The sequence below is a fragment of the Protomyctophum parallelum genome (assembly GCF_964188405.1).
Source record: "Protomyctophum parallelum genome assembly, chromosome: 5".
Taxonomy (NCBI): domain Eukaryota; kingdom Metazoa; phylum Chordata; class Actinopteri; order Myctophiformes; family Myctophidae; genus Protomyctophum; species Protomyctophum parallelum.
In genome coordinates, this window is record NC_139702.1 from 41591554 (window position 1) to 41617349 (window position 25796).

The following is a 25796-nucleotide window of genomic DNA, read 5'->3' on the forward strand; positions in this document are numbered from 1 at the left end:
ATTGATACTTTTACTCAAATACAAAATATGAGTACTCTTTCCACCACTGCCTTATTAGTGCCTCGTTTTTGTTTCTCAATGCATTGATCCGAGAGCCTAGCCCTATGTCCTTGAGCCGTCTAGAGCCCGCCTACTGTACCGTATCCGTATCCGTTGTAAACCAATACCGGATCAGCAACCGGCAAATGACAGTCCAAAGGTTGAAGCACGTGGTTTTCTAACACCCGGAAAACGAAAAGTTGACAATCTTCATCTCTAAACAAAGGTTAGCCGAGTTCGAACCTCGCTTTTATATGTCAACATATATGTCAACATAGGTTGTCGCGGTTTTCATTGTCCTTTGTTCGGATTTGTTCACACATCATTTCACAATATCGACATTGATTGTAGGCTATTTTATGAAATAGTGCAGCTTTTAAGGAGCTGAAATATCTTCCAGAAGAATGATGCACACGTTGAAAGGCGTACGAAACCTCGTAACATCAACTTGTATGAAACAAGCAGGTATTTCTCCCCCATTTGTTCTGTCTCCCAGAGTCCCATCCTCTCTCTTCCTCTCACATTGATTGTTATTACTATGCATTTATTACTACTGTTATGACCATGAAGGCTGCAGAAAATAAGTGGCCAAGTGGGAATGAAAGGGGACTGCATTTGTTGTGACAGGTGACAGCTATAGATACAACTTCAATATTTGTTTTATTTAATACATCTCATACTATTATGATATAGTAACAATGCTTTTGGTTTCGGTTTCCTCTATAGAGATTGTTATTGTTGTTTTTTCTGATATATAGCAGTGGTTCCCAAAGTGGGGTCCGGGGACCCCCAGGGGTCCTTGAGGCAGTTCCAGGGGGCCCCCAGCTAAATAATAGTTTGGAACCAAATGGATCCTTATGGGTCTGTAACTAATGGTTCCATTTGTACACTCTCAGAGTTAAATTAACATTGATTTTACAATATAAATTGGGGGTCCCTGATATAGGAATGCCATTAAATGGGGGTCCGTAGCCTGTTGCATATCAAACTAGGGGTCCTTGAAATTAAACGGGTTGAGAATCACTGCTAGAGCCGAAAAAACTTTTCTTATGGGGGTCCCTGGAATTATCTTTTCAAATGGGGGTCTGACTCTGGGCTAATTAGTGTCAATTTGGGGGTCCTTGTCCTTGACATGAAAACTTTTGGGAACCACTGCTATATAGAGTCTATATAGCAGCAATAACAATACATAATTATTAATTAACAACAGTTAGGTCTACTATGGTGGTAAGAAATAGATAAGTATACTGTACTTTAATCATAGCACACTGGTTCAGTCTCTATCTTTTTATTACTCTCTATGGTTAAGGTTGGCGACCGGATTAAGGTTGGCGAACATGCGTTAACTTGCTCGCCAACCTTAATCCTGCGCTGCTCCGTGCTTGAGGTTATGGTTGGGGTCCCTGGCATATATTTTCAAATGGGGGGTCCGCGGGCTAATGAGTGTCATTTTGGGGGTCCTTGACATGAAGAAGTTTGGGAAACACTGTTTTAACCTGTACTTTTAAGGATGCGTGTTTCTGTCCAGTTTCAGATTTCATTATGCCAGTGCCTTGGGGAGAGATGAAAGGCAAGGTTTGGGGTCCTGACCACGGTCATCCTGTGCTGTGCCTGCATGGTTGGGCTGACAACTGTGGCACATTCAACACCCTTATTCCCCTTCTGCCAAAAGGTCATTTAAAACGGGATATTTTATCTATTTATTGTATTTAATGAATGTACTAGTAATTAATCATTTCAATTAATAATAGTTGTGATTTATAAGTGATGAAACAAAGTATACTGCATTTTATTGTACGTCTCTAAACCCTGTGCAAGCGGGTCATCACCATGCTGGGTTGTGAAAATTGTGAAAATTCAATTTTTTCCACAGACGTACAAAATAGCTAGCCCTGAATGACCATGATAATAGGTCTGTAACTCTGAGAGTGTACAAATGGAACCATCTGGACCCGTAAGGGGGTCATTGCAAATAAAACATTATTACTAGAAACAGTATTACTAGTTGGACTCCATGTGCCATAGTGTAAGTGTCATACATATTCTGAAGAATATGTTATTGACCAAAGAAGAACATTACAAAAAGAAAATGTGAAATTTGCAGATGACAAGGCCAAGTTTTGCCAGCCATGGACACATTTGATCATTGTTACCATTAGGAGAGATAACAGGCAAATGTTAATCAAAATAACAATTCTTCTACATTCTCCAATTGTGTGTAGACGTCTTGTAAATTAAGTAATGCAGATTAGTAGCGTAAAATTAAACCAAATTGGTCCAGTTAAAGATCTATAAGGGTCCATTTGGCTCCATCAATTATCTGGGGACCACCTGGAAGTTGAACCCCGTCAAGGACCACTGGTGGTCCCCGGACCACTGGTTGAAAACTACTGGTGTACGGAGATATTGATGACCCCTGACCCCGTGTCTCTTTATCTTTCCGTGCGTACAGAGTATAGATATGTAGCAGTGGACCTGCCAGGTCATGGGCAGTCGTCCCATCGCCCTCCAGGGGTCTTCTATTCCTTTCCTGCATATTTAGCTGATGTGCGACGAGTCATTGAAGGTGTGTGATGAATTCAAGAACTACATGTTTTTGGCCCTGACGTTCAGTTCAAAGTGGAGCAGTACACTGTACGGTTCCCCCAATACCAACACTGGGTCGGTCGGGACAATAGCCGGTCTACAAGCTACAAAACCGCTACATTGTGAGCTTGTAGATCTGCTATTTTCACTAGTTTGGGTCCCGGCTGGGCAATCTCTCTTTTGGGTCAGTGGTTTGGGAACCACTGACGTAGAGCATCTCACTCAGACTGGAACGTGAAACAATATGATTTGTGTATCATGGCCCCAGCCCAGAACCTTTCCTTTCTCTCTCTTTTTTGTAGCACTGCAGTGGACAAGATTCACCATTATAGGACACAGCATGGGTGAGTGTCAGATTTATGTATTTTAACCCATTTAGGCCTGACGTTGAAATTTAGAAAATGTCTCCTAAATCATGACAGTTTTCTGAAATACCTATGTTTCTATATCACTGGTGCTCAATATTTCATGTAAAGGACCCCAGAAATTATATGTATTTGGCCAATGACCCCCTTCTGAAAATATGTTGTTCCAGGGACCTCCCAGAAGCAAAGTTAAAAACGCTCACTCTGAAAGAATATATATTCAAAAACTTGCGCCATATTTTCACGATTAAAAATAGCAGATCTACAAGCTCGTGCTATGAGCTTGTATGGTGTATTTTCAATTGGGCCTTTTGACTCAAAGGCTTTCAGGAAGAAACCAAAAATACACAGGGAAGACATTTTTGAATAATTTAACCACACCTTGGGGTCTTATTCTATTAGAGCTAATATCTATTAGAGTTAACTCCATAGACACAAAACAGAAAAAATACAAATACAAAAATCACGGCACTCCATCTTTAACCACTTGTATACATCATTGACCAGGTGGGGTCTATTATTTGAATGTATTCTCTGAATGTTCGTCTATTATGACATGCCCGCAGAATTGGGGGATGCTATAGGATTGATGTGGCTAACTACAACATCAGAAAGATCAATGACCGTATTAGCATTTTGTTAATTAATTAATAATTATATCATTTATCTTTATAGGTGGTAACATCGCTGGAATGGTAATTAGCATTGTTACATCAGCTTTGCTTGCTTAATCTAATAATCACACTAAAACAATGTACAAAGCGTAAAATTACCTGTGTTTTCTATGACATTATGGTCCATTTTGTGTTGTTACACAGATCAGTGCATTATATCCTGAGATGGTGGATGCAGTTGTACTTTTGGACTCGTATGGATTCTTACCAACAGAGACAGTACTGCAGCATTTAATTTACTTTCACAGTGAGATTGTAATACATGTATATGAAGTCAAATATTAAATTCTGATATGATATATCTAGATTCTGGCATCTTTGCAAAGTCAATGTCATGGTAAATAATTGTCAAGAAGTGGTTTTGAAAGAATGCTGTATGTTCTGTATTTTACTACATGTAAAATACACATTGCTTCAGTGGCACATATAATATTATTGTATTTGTATGAGGTTGTATAGGGGCATCTCTGCCTCTTCAAGCCACAGCACTTTGATTATTTCTCTTTACTTCTAGAAAGAATTGACCAAAGTAATGAAACAAGGAATGGACCAAATGATCACATTTGAAAAACAGCAAGAGAAGAAAGAGAAGGTCTACACTTATGAGAAGGCGGTTGAGAGGTATAGTACCATTTTGTTCATTGACAATTGGTCTGTCTGGCATTAATGAATCATCTTGTGTTTCATAGCATTGGTTAAGTGCAAAATGCATTTGTGTATTGGATTTATTTCAGGTTATTTGCTGCACAACCAGCTCTCTCTGAACAGTCGGTGCACATCCTTCTAGAACGAGGCATCTCTCAAGTTGAAGGAGGTGTGGTGTTTGTACGCCAGTTTCTTTGCCTTTAGTGTTTTTTTACTTTTTTATTTTTACAGCCCAGAGAGCATACGCTACTAAGTACAGTGATCTCAGTTTCGTAGTTTTTCCCCTGTTCTGTTGTGTTGTTGGATTTAACATGATTTTCATTTGTAGGAGTTGTATTCACACGAGATTTTCGAATCAATCTAGTAAGTAACTATTAAACCACTACTGGTCTTCCTTGTTAATTTATAATGTTGTTCATGCTATGTTTTCAGTTCATGCTATGCAAGTGACACACACATACATATTAAATGTATTCCGTATATTTCATGTTTCTTAATGTTTTCAGAAAAACGTTGTACGTGTTAGCCTGGAACAGAGTCTGGAGATGCAATCACAGCTACAAGCACCATTTTTAGTCATTCTGTAAGACACTCCTCCCCTTTTACTATGACATACTACATCATTTATCATACGCAGAATCATATCATACCAATTTATACCATGCTAGGTGTATTCACAATCTCTTAATGTGTCTTTAGAGCTGATGACGGCTTTGAGAAACTATTTGCTGAAGGGGAGCAAAAGAAATACCTCTCAACACTGCTCCAGCGTTATAGGGAACGGAATGTGAGTACGATCCTGGAGTCATTATGTCAGCATGAGAACTTGTGAGAATCTGTATGTGTCTTTATTATGTACGTACGCCAACACATTATGCCTCATTCCTCCTCTGAGATATTTCAAATACTGTGTACAGTACACCTTTACTAGTTTTAGTTTAGTTGTGTGTACTGTATGGTATTTTTGAATCACGGTAAGGTGTTTGGTTTTGCATTGTAGACAGACTATGACATACAGTAGATGACAGCTAACTAAGCAACCTCGACATCACAATGGCAGTACTAAATATTTTGACTTAACCCCACCCCGTCACCAGACTTTCCATGTCGGAGGAAAGCCTGGTCTGTGTTTCTAAATCACTTTTATTGGGACTAATTGGCACTTAGTCCAAATCGGTGGCTCGAAGGAATATACTTAACCTCTCAACGACTATTGAGAGGTTCTATATGTTGCTCTTCTACCCCTATTAGTTAATGGAAAAACTTTTGTCTGATTTACTTTTAGTTTTCTCAAGGAAAATGCCAGTTATGGTATTTATCACCTCTCTCTCTCTCTCTCTCTCTCTCTCTCTCAGGATACTGTGATAACAGTGCAAGGCGATCATCACATCCACCTAAATAGACCTGAATGTGTCGCCCCCTTCGTCTCCGAGTTCCTCCTGTTACAGTCACACAGTTCTGCAAGAGACACCACTTTAGCCAAGTTATAACACACACACACACACACACACACACACACACACACACACACACACGCACACACACACACACACACACACACACACACGCACACACACACACACACACACACACACACACACACACACACACACACACACACACACACACACACACACACACACACACACACAAACAAACACTTCAACATGTATTTGACCAACTACCTCTCTAACACATACATCCACTTGACAGTGTCTCCTTGCCTCTTTTTGTGGAATCTTTGCTTTCATTCAGATAACATGAAGAGCTACTAGGTGGGGACAGAGGAGATACCATATACTGTACATCACAGGTCGAGCCAATAGTCGAACCCAGGATGTTGTGGTTGTGTGGTCAGCCAAGTACTGCCACCAGGGTGCTGTGCTCCTACAAATCTACTACTTAATTAAAATTACATTTTAAGCACTGATTTTAGCTCATGTGAGATCATTACATTAGTTCTCCGAAGAGAAGGTAATGGTAAAGGTAATGTGAAAAATCTTGAACCTTTGTATTTATGCTAGACTTCATACATGCTCAAGTGAGCTCTAACTGTAATAAACCAGCTGTTTTTTGGCATTCGCAAGAAGTGTTGTTATTGTTTGTGCACCTGTTCATTATTGTAACTTAAGTATTTACTGTAACATAATGCCAGGTAAACCAGAGAGATACCTTCAGACTTGGGGAACAATCTCTGGGTGCATTATGTGGGTGCTCTCTGCTCTGTGAAGTGTGAACAGAGATGGATAAGGTCAAGTAAGAGAGAGAGAGAGATTGGAGAAGGGCAATCACAGGAGGAGCTGGGAGTGGGCAGACAAATGATCTGAGGCTGCAATGTGAAATGGAACGAAATAGTGAGACGCACGTTTTTATAAATGAGATGGACTTATTCCCCATAAGCCTTACTCGGCTGAGTGGATCAGTGTGAAATGTGTTTTGATCGGTGGTGTAAAAACTACTCCCATTTTTGACTTAAGTAAAAGTATCAATACTGCAATTTAGAAATACTCTGTTAAAAATCATGGAATTCAAAATGTACTTGAGTAAAAGAAAGTACAAAAGTATTGGTAAAATGTACTTAAAGTACCAGAAGTAGAAAGTAATCATGCAGAATGTCCCATTTCACAAGTTTTCAAATAATCATTTGAAAATAGCAGATCACAGTAGATCACAATGTGTGTTGCATCTATTCTCGACACATTGTGATAGGGCTATGTAATAATAAAAGTAAAGTTTTCAAATGTAGTGGAGTAAAAGTAAAATATTTTGATCTGAGATGATGTGGTCAGTGGAGTAGAAGTAAAAGTATTGGAAATTGGAAATACTAATTTAAAGTACAAATACCTCAAAATGTATCCTATAGTTACTTTACACCACTTCAACTTGTTTTGCTAAAAATAGGCTTTATCTTTAACTTTGTTCAAAGTAGAGTAAAACATCTGAGCATCTACAGACGCATAAATGTAGTAGATGTGCCAATCAGGTCGCGGTGGTTTATGGCAAGGAGGAGCAATGGAGGTCACAGTCCACAGGGACTTCCAGTGAGTGACGTATATGAACGTTTAAATTATTTTTGTTTATGCTGGCAGTAGTTCCTTCGGGAATCGGGTCCATCGCGTTTCTTTCTTGCACTGACTCAGGATAATGCAAACAACTCTGAAAGCTGCCAGACACATGGCGACATCAACAACTGTGAAACAAGCAGGTATTTATTTCTCCACCGATCCACAACCCCGGAGCTTATTAATATTGGGAGCGCCCTGTTGAATGAATCCCGCCGTCGTTGAGTTCACTTCTGTGTCTGTCTGTCAGTGAACAATGTTAATGTGGTCGTCATCACTCATCATTACTATAGTGTCTGTCAAGTCAAGAAGCGATGGCTACCGTATGTTCAATTGTTCATGGAATGTATTAGCCCTGGTCTAGTGCTTACAGCGAGTCTCTCTCTGAGACTACTACTCCTAAACATTTTGCCAAACAACACACACACACACACACACACACACACACACACACACACACACACACACACACACTCCTATCCTCCTGGTGGAGAGACTCGTGCCCAGAAGGGCACTTTTTCTAGTTTATTATGATTCTGGCTGTATTGGCATGCTTAGGATGAGCTCATACATATATGTCATAATAAACTAATAAGACATTACGGTTATGTGCCAACCAGTTTCCATTTACACCCCCTGAATCCATAATGTAGTGAACGAAGACATGCAGGACTTTAATGAATGTAGTGTGATGTCATGCACAGTTGAGATCTCCAGGTGATCTCCAGGTGATTGGCAAACGGCAGATCAACATTATAAATAATGGATAATAGATTGAAACGTTGAATATTTAAGTAGCAAAAGAACCAGTGTGCAGATTTTACTTTAATGTTATGTCACAATTACCCTGACCTTTGATATTTGACCACCACCTACTACTAAGTTCATCCTTGAGTCCAAGTGGACTGGACATTTGTGCCAAATGTCATGGATTTCCCTCAATGCATTCCTGACATAATGGCATCCATGATGTTGGGGCAGATGAGGTCACACACAGGCCCCTTTTCCACCGTTGGGAACCGGTTCAGTTCTTTTTGGTTCTTAGTCCATGAGCCAGAGCTCCAAAATTGGAACGTTAATTATGAATTGAGCGTGCAAAACCTACTGTATATTAAATTGTTATCACCATGAAACTGTGATTACAAAGACAATGATGTATTGTATTACAAATATTAAAAATTAAAATATGCAAATTATGCATTATATAGGAAAATATGCAAAAGAAAAAAGAAAAGGCTACTACTGTGGAAGGGTTATCATATATTAATTTACTTATCTTCATCCTATAAACAATTTAATATAGACGGTTTTGCCCACTCAACGTTCCCATTTTGGAGGTCTCATGGACTAAAAACGGGTTCTGAACTGAACCGGTTCCCAACCGGTGGAAAAGGGGTCACGGTGACCATGACCACCTACTTGTAATCAGTTCATCCTTGTGCCCAAGTGGACAAGGTGTCATAAAGTGTCATAAAATTCCCTCAAGGTGTTCCTGAGATAGCGCATTCACAAGGCACAGACAACCTGGGGAAATGATGCCTCTGGCCATCGAGGATTATTGTCTCCACCAGGCCGAAGGCATGGGGAGAGAGTATGTTTTGCACTCCGTCCGTCCGTCCGTCCGTGTGTGTGTGTGTGTGTGTGTGTGTGTGTGTGTGTGTGTGTGTGTGTGTGTCCGTCCGTCCGTGAGCAGCTCATCTCGGCCACCGTTAACCCGCTCGATGACAAATTTTCCACACACACTCCCTGGATGCCAACGATGAACCTCTGCCCCAAACCTTCCAGAACGGCCTGTTATAGCGCCACCAGGAGGCCGCTTTGTGCAAAACAAGTTTTTGCACAGCACACCTACAGATTTTGTCCAAACATCACGCAAATTGGTACACAGTCTCTCTAGAGCCATTCAACCAAACCGGTCTTTCAGATTTCTCACACTCCATCCTGATTGGTTAAGATTGGCTTCCAAAGTTCACAGGAGTGCTCAGTTTCAAACAAAATGCTGCAAATCATGAACACATCGCGTGATTTCCGTGAAATTGTGCACCCACATTCCCACTAGGCCGAGGACAAAATGCCACATGAACAATTTCAACTCAACCTCAAGGTGGCGCTATAACTGGCCGAAAAGTGTATCTGTGGATAACCTGGTGGAGACCTGTGCCCAGAAGGGCACTTTTTCTAGTTAATATTATTATTATTGGCCTATTACTACTGTGTTTTGTGTGTCAGTTGTTGATGACCTGTAAACTTATGATAGATTGTATAATTTGGTCAGTTTCAGAGTTCATTACGCCAGTGCCATGGGGAGAGATAAGAGGCAAGGTCTGGGGTCCTGACAGTGGCCGTCCTGTGCTATGCCTGCATGGCTGGGCTGACAACTGTGGCTCATTCAACACTCTCATTCCCCTCCTGCCGGAAGGTAATTTAGCATTTTAGCAAGTCCTCTGAATAATTATGTTTTCTCTGTCCCTTTTGCTGTTATTTTACATTCAAGAAGTGGAATTGAATAAAGAGGTAAAAAAGTAAACTATTGTCTAACTATTATTTGTTTACTTATACTATATAATCTAATGTTTTCTCCTGTGTGTGCATACAGAGCATAGATACGTAGCAGTGGACTTGTCAGGTCATGGTAAATCATCCCATCGTCCTCCTGGAGCTCTGTACTCCCTTCCTGCATATGTGGCTGATGTACGGCGAGTCGTTGATGGTGTGTCAATTATGCATGTTTTTTAGTAAATGATTATCCTTCATATATCATCTCTCAGCTCTCTGGGAAGTTTTGCCAAGCTGAACCTATAGCCATAGTTCTGTGTGTGACTGTGTGTGTGTGTGTGTGTGTGTGTGTGTGTGTGTGTGTGTGTGTGTGTGTGTGTGTGTGTGTGTGTGTGTGTGTGTGTGTGTGTGTGTGTGTGTGTGTGTGTGTGTGCGGCGCGCGTGCGTGACATTCACAGGTCTCAATTGGACCAGGTTTTCTATGATAGGACATAGTATGGGTGAGTGACAACACTTGGTTTTTGAAGCGTCGATGAATCAAAAGTGTTTAATGCTTTTTTTTTGTGGGCACAAATATTAGCATTTTAATGTATTTATTTTAATGTTTTGTTACAGGTGGTGACATAGCTGGAATGGTAATGTATGCTGTTAATCTACATCAATGCATTGTACAGAGAGAACTTTCTTTGTATTATGTTTTCATGTTGCATTATCATACGGTCCATTTTGTGTCTTCCTCAGTTCAGTGCTCTGTATCCTGACATGGTGGATGAGCTCATACTACTGGACTGCTATGGATTCTTGCCTACAGATCCGGTACGGAACAGTTTCCACACCAGATTATATGACATTTATTGTACCTTTCACAATAAACCCTAACCCAGATTGTGATATAGCACCTCAACTATCCCAAAGAACCAATGAAGAACCAGATTGTTTTGTGTGTATCTTACCCTTGGAAACAATTAATTTGACCATTCAGGGTTTGAATGAGATATGTAATTAAAGTTACAGCTCTGGACAAATTGATCGGAATGCTTGTATTTTATGTATGTCAATTCATTATATTTATGCTAATAAACATATACATTTTTGTATGTTAATGTATGACGGTCAAAGTTGTTTGACTGTTCAATGTTCTTCCAGAAGATTTCAAAGTGTGACAATAGGGATGGCCAGGGCTACATATGCCCCATTCTGTACTTTCACAAAATTTGTTGTACATTTTTGCATAGTTTTGCAAGCCACAGAAAAAATAATCAAAATCTTAATAGAACATGTTAAGACATGTTTCCCCTAACATGTATATGAGATTGTCTGGTAATTCCTTATTCCCTCCACTACTATGATAAATTATGATAAAAAAAATTGTCTTGTAACCTGTAGAAAGAATTTCCCCAAGTGATGAGAAAAGGAATAGAAGAGATGATGCAGCTTGAAAAAAAGAAAGAAGAGATGAAGGGGAGGGTTTACACTTATGAGAAGGCATTAGAGAGGTAAAGTACAATCGTCGTGATTGACTATTTCAAACAGTTTTAAATGACTGACTAATAGCAACTTGTTGAAGAAAGTATTTAATTTCTTTCAGGATAATGGCAGCAAACCCAGCTCTCTCAGAACTGTCTGCACGCATCCTGTTAGAGCGAGGCCTCTGTCAAGTTGAAGGAGGTAATTTTTCCCCCCTGTTTTTCTTTCTTGTCTGTTGTTGCTGATCTCAGTGCTCCAGCCTAAAGAACAAACGAACAATATAAAAAAGTACATACTTAAAGTATACTCATTAAATGTGGTTTATTTCACAGGTGTCGTATTCTCCCGAGACTTACTTGTCAATTCTGTAAGTCATTGTTGAAAGAATCTCTGTTGTCCTCCAATTACTTACTCCAAAAGTACTTAATATTCTGTCAGCAGGTTATGTAACGGATGCATGTTTTACTTTCTTGTTTTCATTCTTTTCTTTCAGAAAAATATTGTACGCATCAGTATGGAACAAAGTCTGGAGATGCAGTCAAAGATAAAAGCCAGAATTCTAGTCATTCTGTAAGATATTCCATGCCTTGGATGATCATTTAGATTCTGTATACATTTACAGTAGCCTACTTACGGGGTAGAGCCACGTGGCTAGCATTACTACTAGTCTCTTGTCATAACTGTTTGCAATTTGCAATGCCTTTTATTACAATTTAAAATCTCAAACGATACAGACAAATACAACATGAATAATGTGGCTAATAAAAATACAAAGTACTACACTCCACTATGGCTAAGAATCTAATGCGAAGAACATTTTTCTGCTGTTTTGTTTTTCCTGTTAGCACTGCCTCTGCTAACCAATACTGTTTTGTAGCATAATATGCTTATTATGCTACAATATCATCATTGTACCGATCGTCATATTTAGAGTTGTTCCAAATATCTTTGACTTTCCAGTGCAGACAAAGGCTTCAACAGAATATTCAGTGAGCCAGATCAAAGGAAATTTTCCTCAGAACTACTCCAGTGCTTTAGGAATCGGAATGTGAGTATGCAATTTGTCTAAACTACATGGTACTCGCAGTGCAAGTAAGATGAAAGTGTGTGTGTGCACGTGTGTGTGCGTTCGTTTGCTTCCTTAAAAAATGTTTGCTTACTTATTACTTACTTATACATTGTAAACCGATTACTTCATAGATGCTAGGTAAGCAAAATTAGTCCCATAAGGCTCAACAGCACAGGCAGCAAAAATATCTACACCTCTAAACTGCGTCAGTGACCTACCTACAGTATATGGCACTGGTCGAATGCAGCTGTACTGTAGTAAATGCTTCTATTTATACTGTTTCTCACACCAGCTATTTGCTGAAATACATTCAAACTGAAACTCCTATCACAGGTTCAGTCTACCGACCCCCTTCTCTCTTTCTTTCTTCCCTCTCTCAGGACTCTGTAATGACGGTACATGGCGATCATCACATCCACCTGAACAGGCCTGAATGTGTTGCCCCCTTCATTTCTGAATTCCTGCAGAAAGTCCCTTCACAGGCACCCCTTTGAGAGGACACACAGACAGACTATACCAACACACTTGTTCACATTACAAGCATACAAGGCCCAAATCAAATTTCTATTTTGTTCACGTTCTAGATCTGATAATACATATAGTATCTGATCTGTGACCATTTGACTGTTGAGAGAACTGCCAGGGACACACTCCGGGGGTGTGAGGGACAGCAACAACAATGGAAGTCAATGAACAGTGACAGTAGAGACTGACTCATACAGTAAATACTGTATGAGGTTTTAAATCTCCACAAGGAGATTCATACATTCACGCCCTCTCCGTCTGTCTGTAGTTGATTTCCCCGCTGACACGGAATCTTGTTTGTGTAAAACCAGAAATTGCTAACTCATGTCTTATTCAACATGTCTTGTGAAGTAGGTTTATTCTTATTTGCTTTCTACTGAGAAGAGATAAAATAATTTTCATTTTGAATTTCCGCTCCATTTAAAAAAAATGCCTTATGGGCCAGTTTGATAGGAGAGTTTATGTCAACATCCTGTCAGATTAGAGGCTGATGCTCGATAGACCATTTGTGCGAAACTGTCTGTTTTGTTAATTGACAGGTGCTATAAAGGGATGTGGCTGAAACCAGGAAGGAACTTGTGGTGTTCTCACTGACCTAAAAGAAAGGGTTGTTTCACGGGTTTAGTCATTCTGCTCACTGGTGTTGTATATGAGTTAGTATTACAGTATTACAAAAAATACCAATTCACTAAAGTTGATAATGTGTAAGTGGCCTCTTGGAAAATAACAAGGAGAACATCTTGGAATTGTAGTTTTTAATGGGGATGAGATTATCCACAGGGATACGATTGGCTCTTCACTCCTGTGAGCTTGTAGACTGGCTATTTTTTAAGTGGTGCAAACCACTTCCTTAAGTGAGTATGTGTGTGGGTGCCTGCCTGCCTGGCTGGGTAGGTAGGTAGGTATGAGCACGAAAACAGCATGGTTGTTTTTCACCACCTGTGCGCAACCTAACACACACACACAAACACACACGCACATATTAACTGTATATATGGTGATTTCAGGTGTGACAGTACAGTACAGTACAGTACAGTACAGTACAGTACAGTACAGTACTGTAGAGGGTACAGTAGAGGGACCCCCACACGGTAACTGCCATTTCTCAACCGTTTCGGATGCGGGGCGGCTCGCCGGAATCGGGCCGGCAGCCTGGGTGCGTTCCTATGGGTCTGGAACCCCCCTCCCCCCCGGGGACCCCCACCACTTACTTCACACGGGTGTGATTTTTTGTTATTTCTAGAATATTGTTGGAATGTGATCTTTATTATATTATATGAAACCTTTTATTGTGAAGTAACCCAGACCGGAAGTGCCTATCAACTGTGTGTATATAACCCAAGGGGCCAGCTAGGCACTCCAATGTTGAAGCGCTGGGCCCTAGTGGTAAGAGGAAGGACTGCAGGCGGACCCGTGGATTCTTGACGAGGAAACCCCGTGCAACCGAGCGCTCAATGTTAAAGCCCAGCTACACTTCCGCATTTGGACCAAGGACTGTCTAAAGAGGACGGGACGCGAAGACCGTAAGGGCGCCGCCATGTTGCTCACATGTTGCTCCATGGAAGGAAAGAAACATGCGCAATGGGCTTTATGCAGCCATCACTTCCTCCTTCAGCTTCCTTGGTCTCAACTGAGCATGTTTCTTTCCTTCCATGGAGCACCATGTGAGCAACATGGCGGCACCCTTACGGTCTTCACGTCCTGTCCTCTTTAGACAGTCCTTGATTTGGACACCAAAATTTGGTGTCCAAATGCTGAATCAGCGAAAAAATGCGGGAATAGACGGTACTTCCGGCAGCCTTCCGGGTGCTTCAAAACGCCACTGAGCAACTTCCACTGACATGAATAGCGGAGGGGGCGGAGCTTCGCGCCAGTTTAGTCTCTATCCTTTTAAAGGTATATTCAGTGATTTCACTTAATTCAAATATCACTTATTTTTTTGTTTTGTTGTGATAATCCTCCCTACTATAGTGTGCTGGCCATATAAGGAGTTCCTCCCTGTCCCCAGTTAACCCCTGGGGGTCAAAAACTTAGGTTTAGTTTTTGACTCAATATCCTGATTGGACGAAAGCCTGGGTCCCACAGCCAAAAACGAAACCTAAGGTTTTTTGAGTGAAATCACTGAATATACCTTTAATACTATAACCCCGGTGTAAATAATAAAAGCATTTTTGTCCGAGCGCCCCGGCTACTTTTTTCAAACGAGTTTCGTTTGGGAAATCCACAGTTGCACACCGGGAGCGCACTCGCCTATTAGTCTGTATTGGCAGGGCGGTCAGCCTACCTATATCGAACACACCGAGTGCCACCCTCCTCCCGACCGATAGGGGCGCGTAGTTGAAAGCCAATGGCAAAATAACACCTCGGATAAAAATGCTTTTTATTAAACAACACGGGATGCAGAAATTCTAATCGCTGGAGCTGCTACTAACTAACACCCGTGGGACAAATTGTGAGTACTTTATATTTGAAATCTTGTAAATGCAGCGAGCGCCAAAAACAGGATGCAGTTACTTCATGACTCTCGTATGAATACGAGAGTCATGAACCATGGCTACAAATATAGGGATGCTAGGGTTGAACGAAGTGGTTTAGTCTTCAGTCTAGTCCAGGGATGTCAAACTCAAATACACAGTGGGCCAAAATAAAGAAATTGGTACAAGTCGAGGGCCGGACTGTGTTTCAACACACGGGCCATTTTTGTGTAGAGGGGTAGCTGAAAGTTGACCACAAGTGATATACTTTCACTGCTGATCAATAGTGGAGAGAAGACGCATGCTTGCGCTTGCGGGCCCTCGATACGTGACAATGCACTCGTAGTGCATTGTGGGACTTGTAGTATTATTACAATATTACCAGAGGGCCAGTTCTAATACTAATTCAATATCATCCTGCGGGCCAAAGATAATTCATTCACGGGCCTGATTTGGCCCCCGGGCCTTGAGTTTGACATATATGGTCTAGTCTGTGGAATGGCCAGTCAAGCCCTCACAGAGTATCTGTGTTCAACTTCAAAAGGTACTGCCCTGAATACACTTTAAAAGCTAAGTGACGAGAACATTGCAGTAATGTGTTCCACTTAGAAGTCTGCAAAGTAAATGCGAGCACTCCTCAAAAACCTTTACCTTCACCTTCACGGCTTCCAGATTGCTGCCCAGAAATACTGTATATAATTTTGGAAAGTTGAAGACTGGAGAACAAACCTAGCCTGAACCTCAGTCTGAATTATTCAGGGCTGGAGCCAGGCTAGAACGGAACATAATTTGTCTAAACTAAGCTTGATATCAAAGATGACATCAAGATTGTGAAGTGACAGCTGAGAGGTAAATCCTAACAGCCAAAGAAGTGTTTTCTTTTGGTAGAAATTCTAGATTCAATTCAGGTGCTTTTTTGTTTAATGATATACAAAAAAAAATTCTTCTGGTTTTAACTGCATGCAGCCCTTGTCTTGGAAACTGAGATAAAATACATTATTTTACTGATGGGAGTTACCCCATAAAATGTTGCAGCTGTACGGAAAGTTGCTGTGAGAGGCACTTCTCACTTGTCCCCCCTCTCTCAATGTCATAAACCGTGTGATGGCCTCCGTGTTAAATGGGGTGGAATTGATTTTACGCAGCAAGGCAGCTAGCAAGCATCCAGAGGCATCTGAAGGGCTTGCCCTCGCTAGCCCCCCCCCACCCAAAAAAGATAATAGTTATATAAGTTTCCCTCCCTCTCTCTCCCATCAGCAGGGATGTTTCCATAGCAACCCCCACCCCCTCCTCTGAACGTCAGAAGCGAGCTCTGGATGATGAACCCGCATGCAGCTCGAGTCTCTTACTACTGCCTTCTGAGATAGAGCACCTGTGATTTGACCATCTCTGTGCAACAGTCAGCAGCAGCAGGACAGCGCCACAGCCTGGAATTGGTCTCTAATTATTGAAGCCCCTGCTACTCCTTTTATTAGGTAAGATTAACCACATCTAGGGACCAGCTGAACCGCTACCAATACAGGTATACATTACATATATACTCGCTACATATATGCTGTTTGTAGCATGACTAATATGCATATTGTAAAATGGTATATTTCAAAGAGTATAGATCCTCCTCACATGAAATCAATTGGCACAATGTAAAAAATGAAAAGAATATATAAAAACAAATCATTTGCATTGTTTTGAGTAAAGATTTAATACAATCAATGCCATATGAATATACCGTATATTGTTGAGATAATGTGACATTGTGATACAGCAGTGCCAGTATAAGTCTCATCTCACTTGGTAGTGAGTGTGAACAAGACTTAAATGGCCTTGAACAATTCTAAGTTTACTCCATTCAAAATCTCAGCCGCCCACCAACATACTCTCATCCTTTATCCCTTTCTTCTTTTTCTCACTTTCCCCGTAATCCATTCTGGACGGGAACCCCTTTTGGTGTTTTCAGCATTATATGTTATACTTTAGCTATTGAAAAATTGCAGATCTACAAACTCATTGCACGGCACAGAGTGCTGCACTACGAGCTTGTAGATCTGCTATTTTAGAAAAATCGCGATAATGTACGTGGCGCAAATCTTTGAATACCGGTCTATATTCTTTCACAGCAAACGTTTTTAAATAATAAATAAATATTTCCTTCTGGGGGGGGGGGGGGGGGGGTCTCTGGAACAATATATTTTTTTATTCTGGGGGTCCTTTTTTTATCAACCAGCTTTTCCAACCTTCTAACTACACTGCTTTCCTCTGTTCTTTTCTTTTCTTTTTTTACGACAGCATGTCGTGGTTGTTCTTGGACTGGTTTGTCCCCCTCTATTTGCTGGTGTCTGTTCTGGTGCTGACAGGATTTGGAGCTTGCCTCTACTTCCTCGAGCCTGGGCACCAGGACACCCCGAAATGGAGCAACAAGGCGTTTCGGCACCATCCACTGGTGGCCAGTGTGAACTGCACAGATGATGATAGCAATGCCCTCATCATATGACCACTAGGATGAGGAGTGCATAACAGGCCATCTGGTTGGCTCTGTTGCCAAGACACCTGTGTGGGATAGATGGAAGAAGCCAGCACCTTGAGAGAGAGAGGAAAGACTGTTTTGATGTGACTGATTTTGACTGACTGGAGTTCTGTCCTTCTCCTTCCATCATAACTTTCATTTGACTTGCCTCATTGGTGTTTATGATAGAGATTAATGAAGAGACTCGACCAGTGGCACAAATGGACACTTACGGGTCTGTAACTCTGGGACAGTATACAAATGGAACCTTTTTTTGAGGATGCCAATCTACACTGTAAAATTTGAATTGTTAATTTAACTGTGAGAATGCACACAATGGACTCGTAAGGGTACAGTACATTCTCTGACAGAATTACAGACCAGTATTTTAAAGAATTTGAATGAAACCAACGGCTAGATGGAGGAAAATGTACAGTACGCAAAAGAACACGTGAGGTGCACGGAGGAGATGTCATGCATTAGAAATGTGTCGTAATTTTGTTACATGCACACACATTTGATTTCATGCCGTCCAATTTTTACTGATGTTTTGTAACTCGACAATCACTTTACATTCGCTGTGCTGTTTACGTTTATAGTGTGTGTGAGTGAGCACAATGAAATGACAGCTGCAATGCTAGCTCGTTGGAGGGGGCCCTGGGGCAACCGTCATACTACAACAGCAACCGAGCATCTGCGGTCGAGTATGTTTTTTGTTCTTGTTACTGTTTTTACTGGATAGTTGTGTGAGAAAATTGCATATACAGTATATCATACTCTTAATGACCAATCTGTTTTCATATTCATATAAAATACTGTATATAAAAATGAATAAAAGTTTGCCGTTTTCTTAATTGCTTTCTCTGCACCTTATTCCAGACCAAAACCAAATATTTCACATAGAAGCATTAGAATTTATCTGCATATTTAACAATACTTAAACCCTTTAATTCCTTAGCCGGGGTTCCCCCAGCGGTCTGTCACGACACGTTTTGAGCTTGTATACGTCTGCTATTTCTCACCCAATGTTTGCTTATTATGCCACGACCATAACAGGGACACTAGGGTTCATGTGATGAATGTTTACAGACAGAGATTCCCATGAAGATAAGATAACAAAAGCAGCGAGTGGGTGAGTGAAACAGTGCTGCCATAGTGCACAGGAATGGAGAGAATGTAGCTTCTGTACCCACTAGCTCCAACTGTTCCAGGGTCCTGTGTGCCTTGCTCTTTGTCCTTCTCTCACTCAGTTTGCCAGTTTCCTCCGAGGTGGAAAGTCTGGTGACGTGAGGTTAGTTGGCCAGTGGTCCAGTCTAGAGAAAGAGCAGGGAATCACAGGTCAGTACTCATTTTGCCACATTTTCATATTATTATTATTATGTTTTACCACTTTTAACCTACCGTTCCTATTTTTGGCATGTGATAAATTCAAACTGTTTTCAAACATCTGTCTAAAATGGAGAAGATGGCATATCTACAAGCTCACAACGCCTTGTAGATTGACTATTTTCATTATTTTAAAATGATCTAGAATTTAAGTTGTGAACATTTTAAAAACAAATCTATAATCCATTAGAATTAACTTCACTTTCACTTTTCAATGTTTTATTTTGGTCATCAGTTCACCACTTAACATACACTCCAAGTATGTTAACTGCCGTAATGTGCCAGGTTGTGGACACGTGAAGAAAATAAAAGGTTATTGGCAACTAACCATTTGATTTCCCTTCATGTTTTCTCTCCCTCAATTTAATCACCAGCCTTCCGGTGACTTTCTTCCTTACTAAAACACAATGAGTGTTTCTGACCATCTTACACCTCTGATTCCTCAAGTATCTGTGTCCGACTCCTCACCACAACCCAAGAAACATTTAACCGTCCCTTTGCCATTTCCCAACTCCCTCTCTTCTCCTGTCATCAAAAAGAAAGTCATTCAAATACCATCCTTTGATTGTCAAGGACTTGTTTTTGAGAAAAACAATTCAAAGCAGTTAGCTGCTGAGAGGTAAGTTCAACAATGTCGTGTGTGTGTGTGTGTGTGTGTGTGTGTGTGTGTGTGCGTGTGCGTGAGTGAGTGAGTGAGAGAGTGAGTATATATAATAATTATTATATTATTATATATTGCTCAATTTACTTCATTTCCCTTTTAGCTCCAGATCTTTTGCTCCAATTCGTCCTTCTGGACCTACTGTATGTGTTTCAATCAAGACACCAGGCCAGGCATCTGTAAGTGAGCGTTACCGGCAGCTGATAAACGATGGAGAGAGAGCAGCAACTCTCCCCCGGAGCAAGCCTAAACCATACCCTGTCTCTCCATCTCTCTCCACAAAGACCAACAACTCCTTTATTCCAATTGCCCCAAAGCCAAATTCCTCTCCCTCTCTCCCCACTCAGAAACTAAAGCCAGGCAATTATCTAAATCTTCCTGTATCACAGTCAAATGTCTCATCTCCATTGTTACAGCATAAGACAAGTATATCGCCAGCTCTGAGAGTCCCCACACCAAGATTAAGTCCATCTCCAACAGCCATGTCCCAGATGCTGCCTTTTGATAGCCAGGGAGCAAAACGGAGCTCTCCTGTAGCCCAGGAAAGAAGGGCTAAATCAATTCCTATCTCTGATTCCAAGTCTCAGCCCGAGTCTGGTATCCCGTGGTTCTCCAAGGAATCAAAGTGTGACGTTCTCGATCAAAATATTTTACTGGACTTTACTCGTCATGACATGAGAAGATCGTCCAAGGATATACTGAATAGAGATATGTATCAGACTTCCAGTGTGTTACAAGACAAGCTTGGTTTAAGGAAAACTGGGAATTCTGCAATACCAATGCCTCCTGTTGGAAAAGGAGACACTGGCACAATGTCTAAAGCCAAATTAAATGTCAAAGAGCGACAAAGTAGTGGAATTCTGTCCGATGGAGTGACAGGTAGACAAAGTAATTGTGTGTCTGGTGGGATTACAGTCACGCATGCTCAGAGAGAAACCAAGTCAGTGAGTGACGAACTGGCAGTTCAGTCGAACCGTAGATTCTCAAAAACGACTGCAGACTATTTTCCTAAGTATTACACTCAGCTCCAACCCGCAAGTGTATCCGATCACCAGTCTTGTACTGACATGCAGACAAACAGAAGTACAAATCTATCCACAGACCCTAAGGTATACCCTTCCACAGGACTTTCGAGCCAGTCAAATCTTCCACCCTCTACAGAAACCAGGAGAAGGAATTATGACTTATACTCTGAGAGAAGTAGGGCATCAACATTCTCAAAGAGCGATCACCATGAGGCATGTCAGGTGGAAGGGTTCGCAAATACCATGCCAACAGAATCCTCTTCCCAACATTTTCAACAGACTGGCACCTCAAGAAACGCTAAGGCCATCGGTGTCCACCAGAAACCTACATTCTGGTCTAGAGCTCAGTGTCACAATTCACAGATCGACCCCCAGATTGCAGTCAGCCATTCAGATTGCAATTCATTGGATTACGGCAGCCGGTCGAAAAACAGCGATCACAAACCTGAAGCTCCTCGGTATGGGTTACCTAGATTGAATAAATGTAAACCGGGCCTTGTGGAGCATCGAATGCAGGAGGCTTCACAGACACGGGCATCTGCTCCTCCTGACACATCAATAAATGGAAAAGTTTCAAAACTTTGCAGTGTACCAAAGAAACACCCGTTTGATTACGAGCAATCTGCGCAAAACACAAACCTCAAAGGTGTGAATCCCGGTGACCTGGAACTGAATCAAATGGCTCTGCCTGCAGCACCACCTGACCACAACAAGGGATCCACAAAGCCACAAAGAGAATATTCCTTAGAAAAATGCACCGTAAGCTGGCCACCATCCACGGTGGGGCACAACAACTCGTTCAACACAACAGGAGCTGGCACCGGTTCAAAGGGGGTCTTTGAATTGCCGTTCCAACCAAAGGTCATAGACTGCCAGAACGTGAACGAGGTGATGACAAGTACAGTTACCTTTCCATCAAAGACACCACATCATCCTTTGCCAGGCAGGGTGTACATCGCAGAGGACCCGGAGGATCCATATTATGTCACCATGTATCACCCTGGATCATCAGTGTATGTGTCGATGGGTGAGTACAAGAATACTTGCAAAAAAAACAAAAAACTAAAAAAACACTCAAGCTCTATTTTACTTTGTTGTGTGATGGTGTCATGCAGCAAAAATAGACACTCCACATTGTAGACTCTACAATGTGGAGTGTCTATTTAGCTTGTGAAGTCTACAAGCTCACAACGGGTTGTGATCATGCAGGGCCACATTGTGACCTTGTTGTAGATCTGCTGCCATGCACTATCTCCCAGTGACCACTAACACTTGAAATGAAAACATATAGGCTGCCTACGTGTTGGGGGTAATTTCCTCTCTCTTTTTTTATTATATTTTTGTTTTTACTCATTTACTCTGCAGGGAAAGTCATATGTGTGAAAGAGAGGTACTCGGAGAGCTAGGGGGGCCTGATCACAGACTGTAGCTCCTTATCAGAACAGTAACAGACATGCTGAAAAGAGATAAAACAACATGCGTTGGTACAGTATGGGTAAGAGGGACGTGTATGGGACAAAAAACGGCGCTCCGCAGAGAAACACAAATACAAAGGAAACATGCACCGAAGAAAGCGAGAGAAGAACACAGGAGAAACTACAATAAGGAGCTAACATGTGAGTGCTGTTGTTCGGTTGCTTCGCTTTTTGAACTAAGCCTATATATAAATTATTAAGCGTTGCTTTTATTCACTGAACCTCATGTCTTGTTTCACACGCCTAGTGTAGCCTATAGTAAATAAATTCTTAAATCAGCATAATAGTTAAATAAATTAATTGTAGAATAAAGTAAAGACATATAGGACTAAGAAATAGAGAAATGTGACCTATAGGCTACATTTTGGACTTGCACTGGACAGATACTTTTGTAAAAGAAATATATATATATTAAAATAAAATCCTTTATGATCTAGCTATACGTTTAGTTTAGTGAATTTCCAGGCAAACCATGATTTAAATCGCAAACGTTTCCTAAAATAATCCATAATATAGAAGCTATATTGCCAAGATGCCACCATGTCCCTTTGAGCAAGTCACACTGACTGAGCATGCGCGCTGCATCCCCCCGCCGGCTGGACCCTCTCCTCTTGTCGCCTTGGTAACGGAAAAGGGGGGTTCTCTCCGACTGGATCAGTGGGAGAGAGAGAGAGAGAGAAGAAGAGGTACCAGAGACAGCATCATCATCACATGACCCCCGTGTGTCTACACATCTTATTATTACCTCACCGTGCGGACGTCCGTCGCTATCATCCTACATTATTACGACATATCAGCGAGCCCCGAACAACGCGTTTCTGCTCCGAGGCAATTGCTAGTTAAATTCATTGGTAAGTCGGGCGGCTCCGTTAGTGCGTTCAACATCCTCCTCACTCACTGCAGTGTGTACGGCCGCGTATAGCGCGCTAGCCTGCTAGCTAACGATGTCTAGTTTATAACGGCATGGATGGATGGAGAGAGACAATGGGGTCGTCTTGATAGGTTCGGGGGTTTAATTAGCTGGTGTGTGACGCATATAGATGTTGAACATAGGTTTTCTTTCTGACTCGCATGCTGTAGTCAGTATGGCGACCTAGGCATGCAGGAGTAAAGGCTTATTTTAACTTGACACCCTTTGGGAAACAAGCTTCTCATCATCAGTGCCCCATGGCCACAGCACAGGATGGCCAGCTATTATCTAATCAAGGGCGCTGAGTGATCTGCCTGCTGGGATTCATTCAGCCCTGCAGAGAAATCAGAGAATGGAATGGTTGAGAATTCAGAAATGGCAACAGTTTTGTCTATTACAATAGAGGTTTAGTTCTGTAAATCTGGCGATTTATCATGTAGGGCCAGGCTATGCTCCTTGGGTGCAACTAACTGTGTGTGTGTGTGTGTGTGTGTGTGTGTGTGTGTGTGTGTGTGTGTGTGTGTGCGCGCGTGTGTGTGTGTGTGTGTGTGTGTGTGTGTGTGTGTGTGTGTGTGTGCGCGCGCGTGTGCGTGTGCACATGCTGTTAGAACAGATAGGCTGTATGGCCACTTACTGTCATTGTGAATCAAGGCTAAGCTGATGCATGGACTGCCACAGTGCCCTGTGAGATCTGTGACCTCACTGACCTGTAATGATTTGTTTTACCTCAAGCACAATATCAGTATATTCCATGTGGTTCCCAAACCCTAATTCATCTTTTATTTATGTATTTATTGTTCATTTATTCATTCATTCGTGGACTTTTTTAGATTTGTTTATTTGTTTGTTTAAAAAAAAAAAAAAAAAAAAAGGCCTGTGACCCACAAATGGGTCCTGAGTCCGACCCACTGTTTGGACGATTCAGCCTTATGGCTGCTATGTTACCTTCTTCTAAACCTTCTGCTGTATAAGTAAGTAGCCTTGCAGAGCCATGAGGCCCATATCTCCTGTTTCTGTAGCGTGAGGCAGCTTGATGTACAAGTACACCCCCTGGACATGACGCTAGTATGTCGCAGGGATTTACCCCCAATCCAACCCTTGATGCTGAGTGTCAAGCAGGGAGGCATTTGGTCCCATTATTAGAGTCTTTGGTATGACCCGGCCGGGGATTGAACTCTAACCACAAGGCCACTGAGCTGTTAGTATACTACCTCTTTAATGTAGAATAGCAGAAAATAAAATGCCTCGACCCACACATCCCTATTCTGCTTCTAAGGCAAAAGTTCAGCGAAAATAGGCATGCTTGTAGATCTTCTAATTTCAGCAAAGAGAGGGGAAAAGTAAAAAGCCCAGGGGGGACCACGGTCAACACATTCTTAAGTTAATCTTGTTAGATATGATGATGTAGTAAGTCTTAAGCATCCAAGCAACGTAATTTTGTAGTAATGAAGTAGTAATGAACGTTTCCTTTCCTCCCCTGCAGACATGTCAGATATTGTACCCCCTGAGGTAAAACCCAAACCGGCCGTCCCTGCCAAGCCCCCCCATGTGGGGGCTCCGTCTCCATCAAGCCCCTTCCCGCCCCAGGGGCCAGGGATTGGGGGTGCGGCCCCAATCCCCAGTGCCATTCCAGTTCTGATCGGGGGTCACGGTGGCCATGCTCCGACTCATGCCCCGGGCCAAAGCGGGGCTCACAATGCAGCTCTCAGCCAGGGGGGCTCTCACAGCACTGGCGGTGGATCCACACTGCTGGGATATATCGGTATCGACACCATCATCGAGCAGATGAGGAAGAAGACCATGAAGTCTGGATTTGACTTCAACATCATGGTAGTGGGTAAGTCCCAAGTCAGTGGTTCCCTAGACGTTTTTATTTCCAGGGAGAAAAATGGTGGTTCCCAAACCTTGTAGCCCGAAACCCAAAAAATAAATTTTATGTTTGCCCGGGACCCAAACTATAGTAAAAATATCAGATCTTGTTTTTTTTAAATGTTTTGAAATAATTAATGATTAACAACACAATGTTGGAAACAAAATATAGGCCCAAAGGGACCCATAAAAATGTGTCCATGACGCACAAATGGGTCTCTCTCTCTCTCTCTCTCTCTCTCTCGCTCTTCTCTCCTCTATGTACCATATATAATTCCCTTCTCACACTCCCTCCCTCGCAGGTAACAGTGGACTGGGGAAGTCGACTCTGGTGAACACACTGTTCAAGTCCCAGATCAGCAGGAGGAGTGGTGGCTGGGCTCGCGACGAGAAGATCCCTAAGACTGTGGAGATCAAATCAGTGGCCCACTGTGAGTACACTACATACAGTACCGCCCTGGTGCTCATGGTGGGCCCTGGTGCCCACCAATTAAAATCCAACTGCTCCTGGTGGAACGCTCTGTCATATAAGCTTTATTATTGATATCAAACGGGATCGCTGTTT

The 25796-nt window shown here is 41.8% G+C and overlaps 2 protein-coding genes across 5 annotated transcripts in view; both read left to right on the top strand.

The window, feature by feature from the left end:
• Positions 1 to 250: 250 nt before the first annotated feature.
• serhl (serine hydrolase like) lies at positions 251 to 13336 on the top strand. The gene is made up of 24 exons (XM_083764486.1): positions 251 to 504; positions 1568 to 1711; positions 2492 to 2605; positions 2928 to 2969; positions 3666 to 3685; positions 3809 to 3883; positions 4179 to 4285; positions 4399 to 4478; positions 4638 to 4672; positions 4816 to 4892; positions 5009 to 5096; positions 5665 to 5792; positions 7450 to 7514; positions 9647 to 9790; positions 9968 to 10081; positions 10326 to 10367; positions 10483 to 10502; positions 10609 to 10683; positions 11254 to 11363; positions 11456 to 11535; positions 11667 to 11701; positions 11828 to 11904; positions 12295 to 12382; positions 12784 to 13336. Exons 1-24 carry the CDS (start codon positions 444 to 446, stop codon positions 12895 to 12897), a joined length of 1935 nt encoding a protein of 644 aa, XP_083620612.1. The 5' UTR covers positions 251 to 443; the 3' UTR covers positions 12898 to 13336.
• Positions 13337 to 19452: 6116 nt separating this feature from the next.
• Positions 19453 to 25796, top strand: part of septin3 (septin 3) — a 178817-nt gene continuing 172473 nt past the window's right edge. Inside the window, exons 1-4 of one of the 4 annotated variants that reach the window (XR_014569220.1) lie at positions 19453 to 19910; positions 20056 to 22004; positions 24846 to 25199; positions 25534 to 25662. Coding sequence is in view for 3 of the 4 variants with exons in the window: in XM_083764856.1 (XP_083620982.1) it covers positions 20435 to 22004; positions 24846 to 25199; positions 25534 to 25662 (2053 nt within the window). In the remaining variant the exon portion in view is untranslated. Of the gene's footprint in view, positions 19911 to 20055; positions 22005 to 22437; positions 22594 to 23974; positions 24072 to 24845; positions 25200 to 25533; positions 25663 to 25796 lie in introns of those variants that run through there. The other 3 variants (XM_083764856.1, XM_083764857.1, XM_083764858.1) reach the window with 3 other exon arrangements.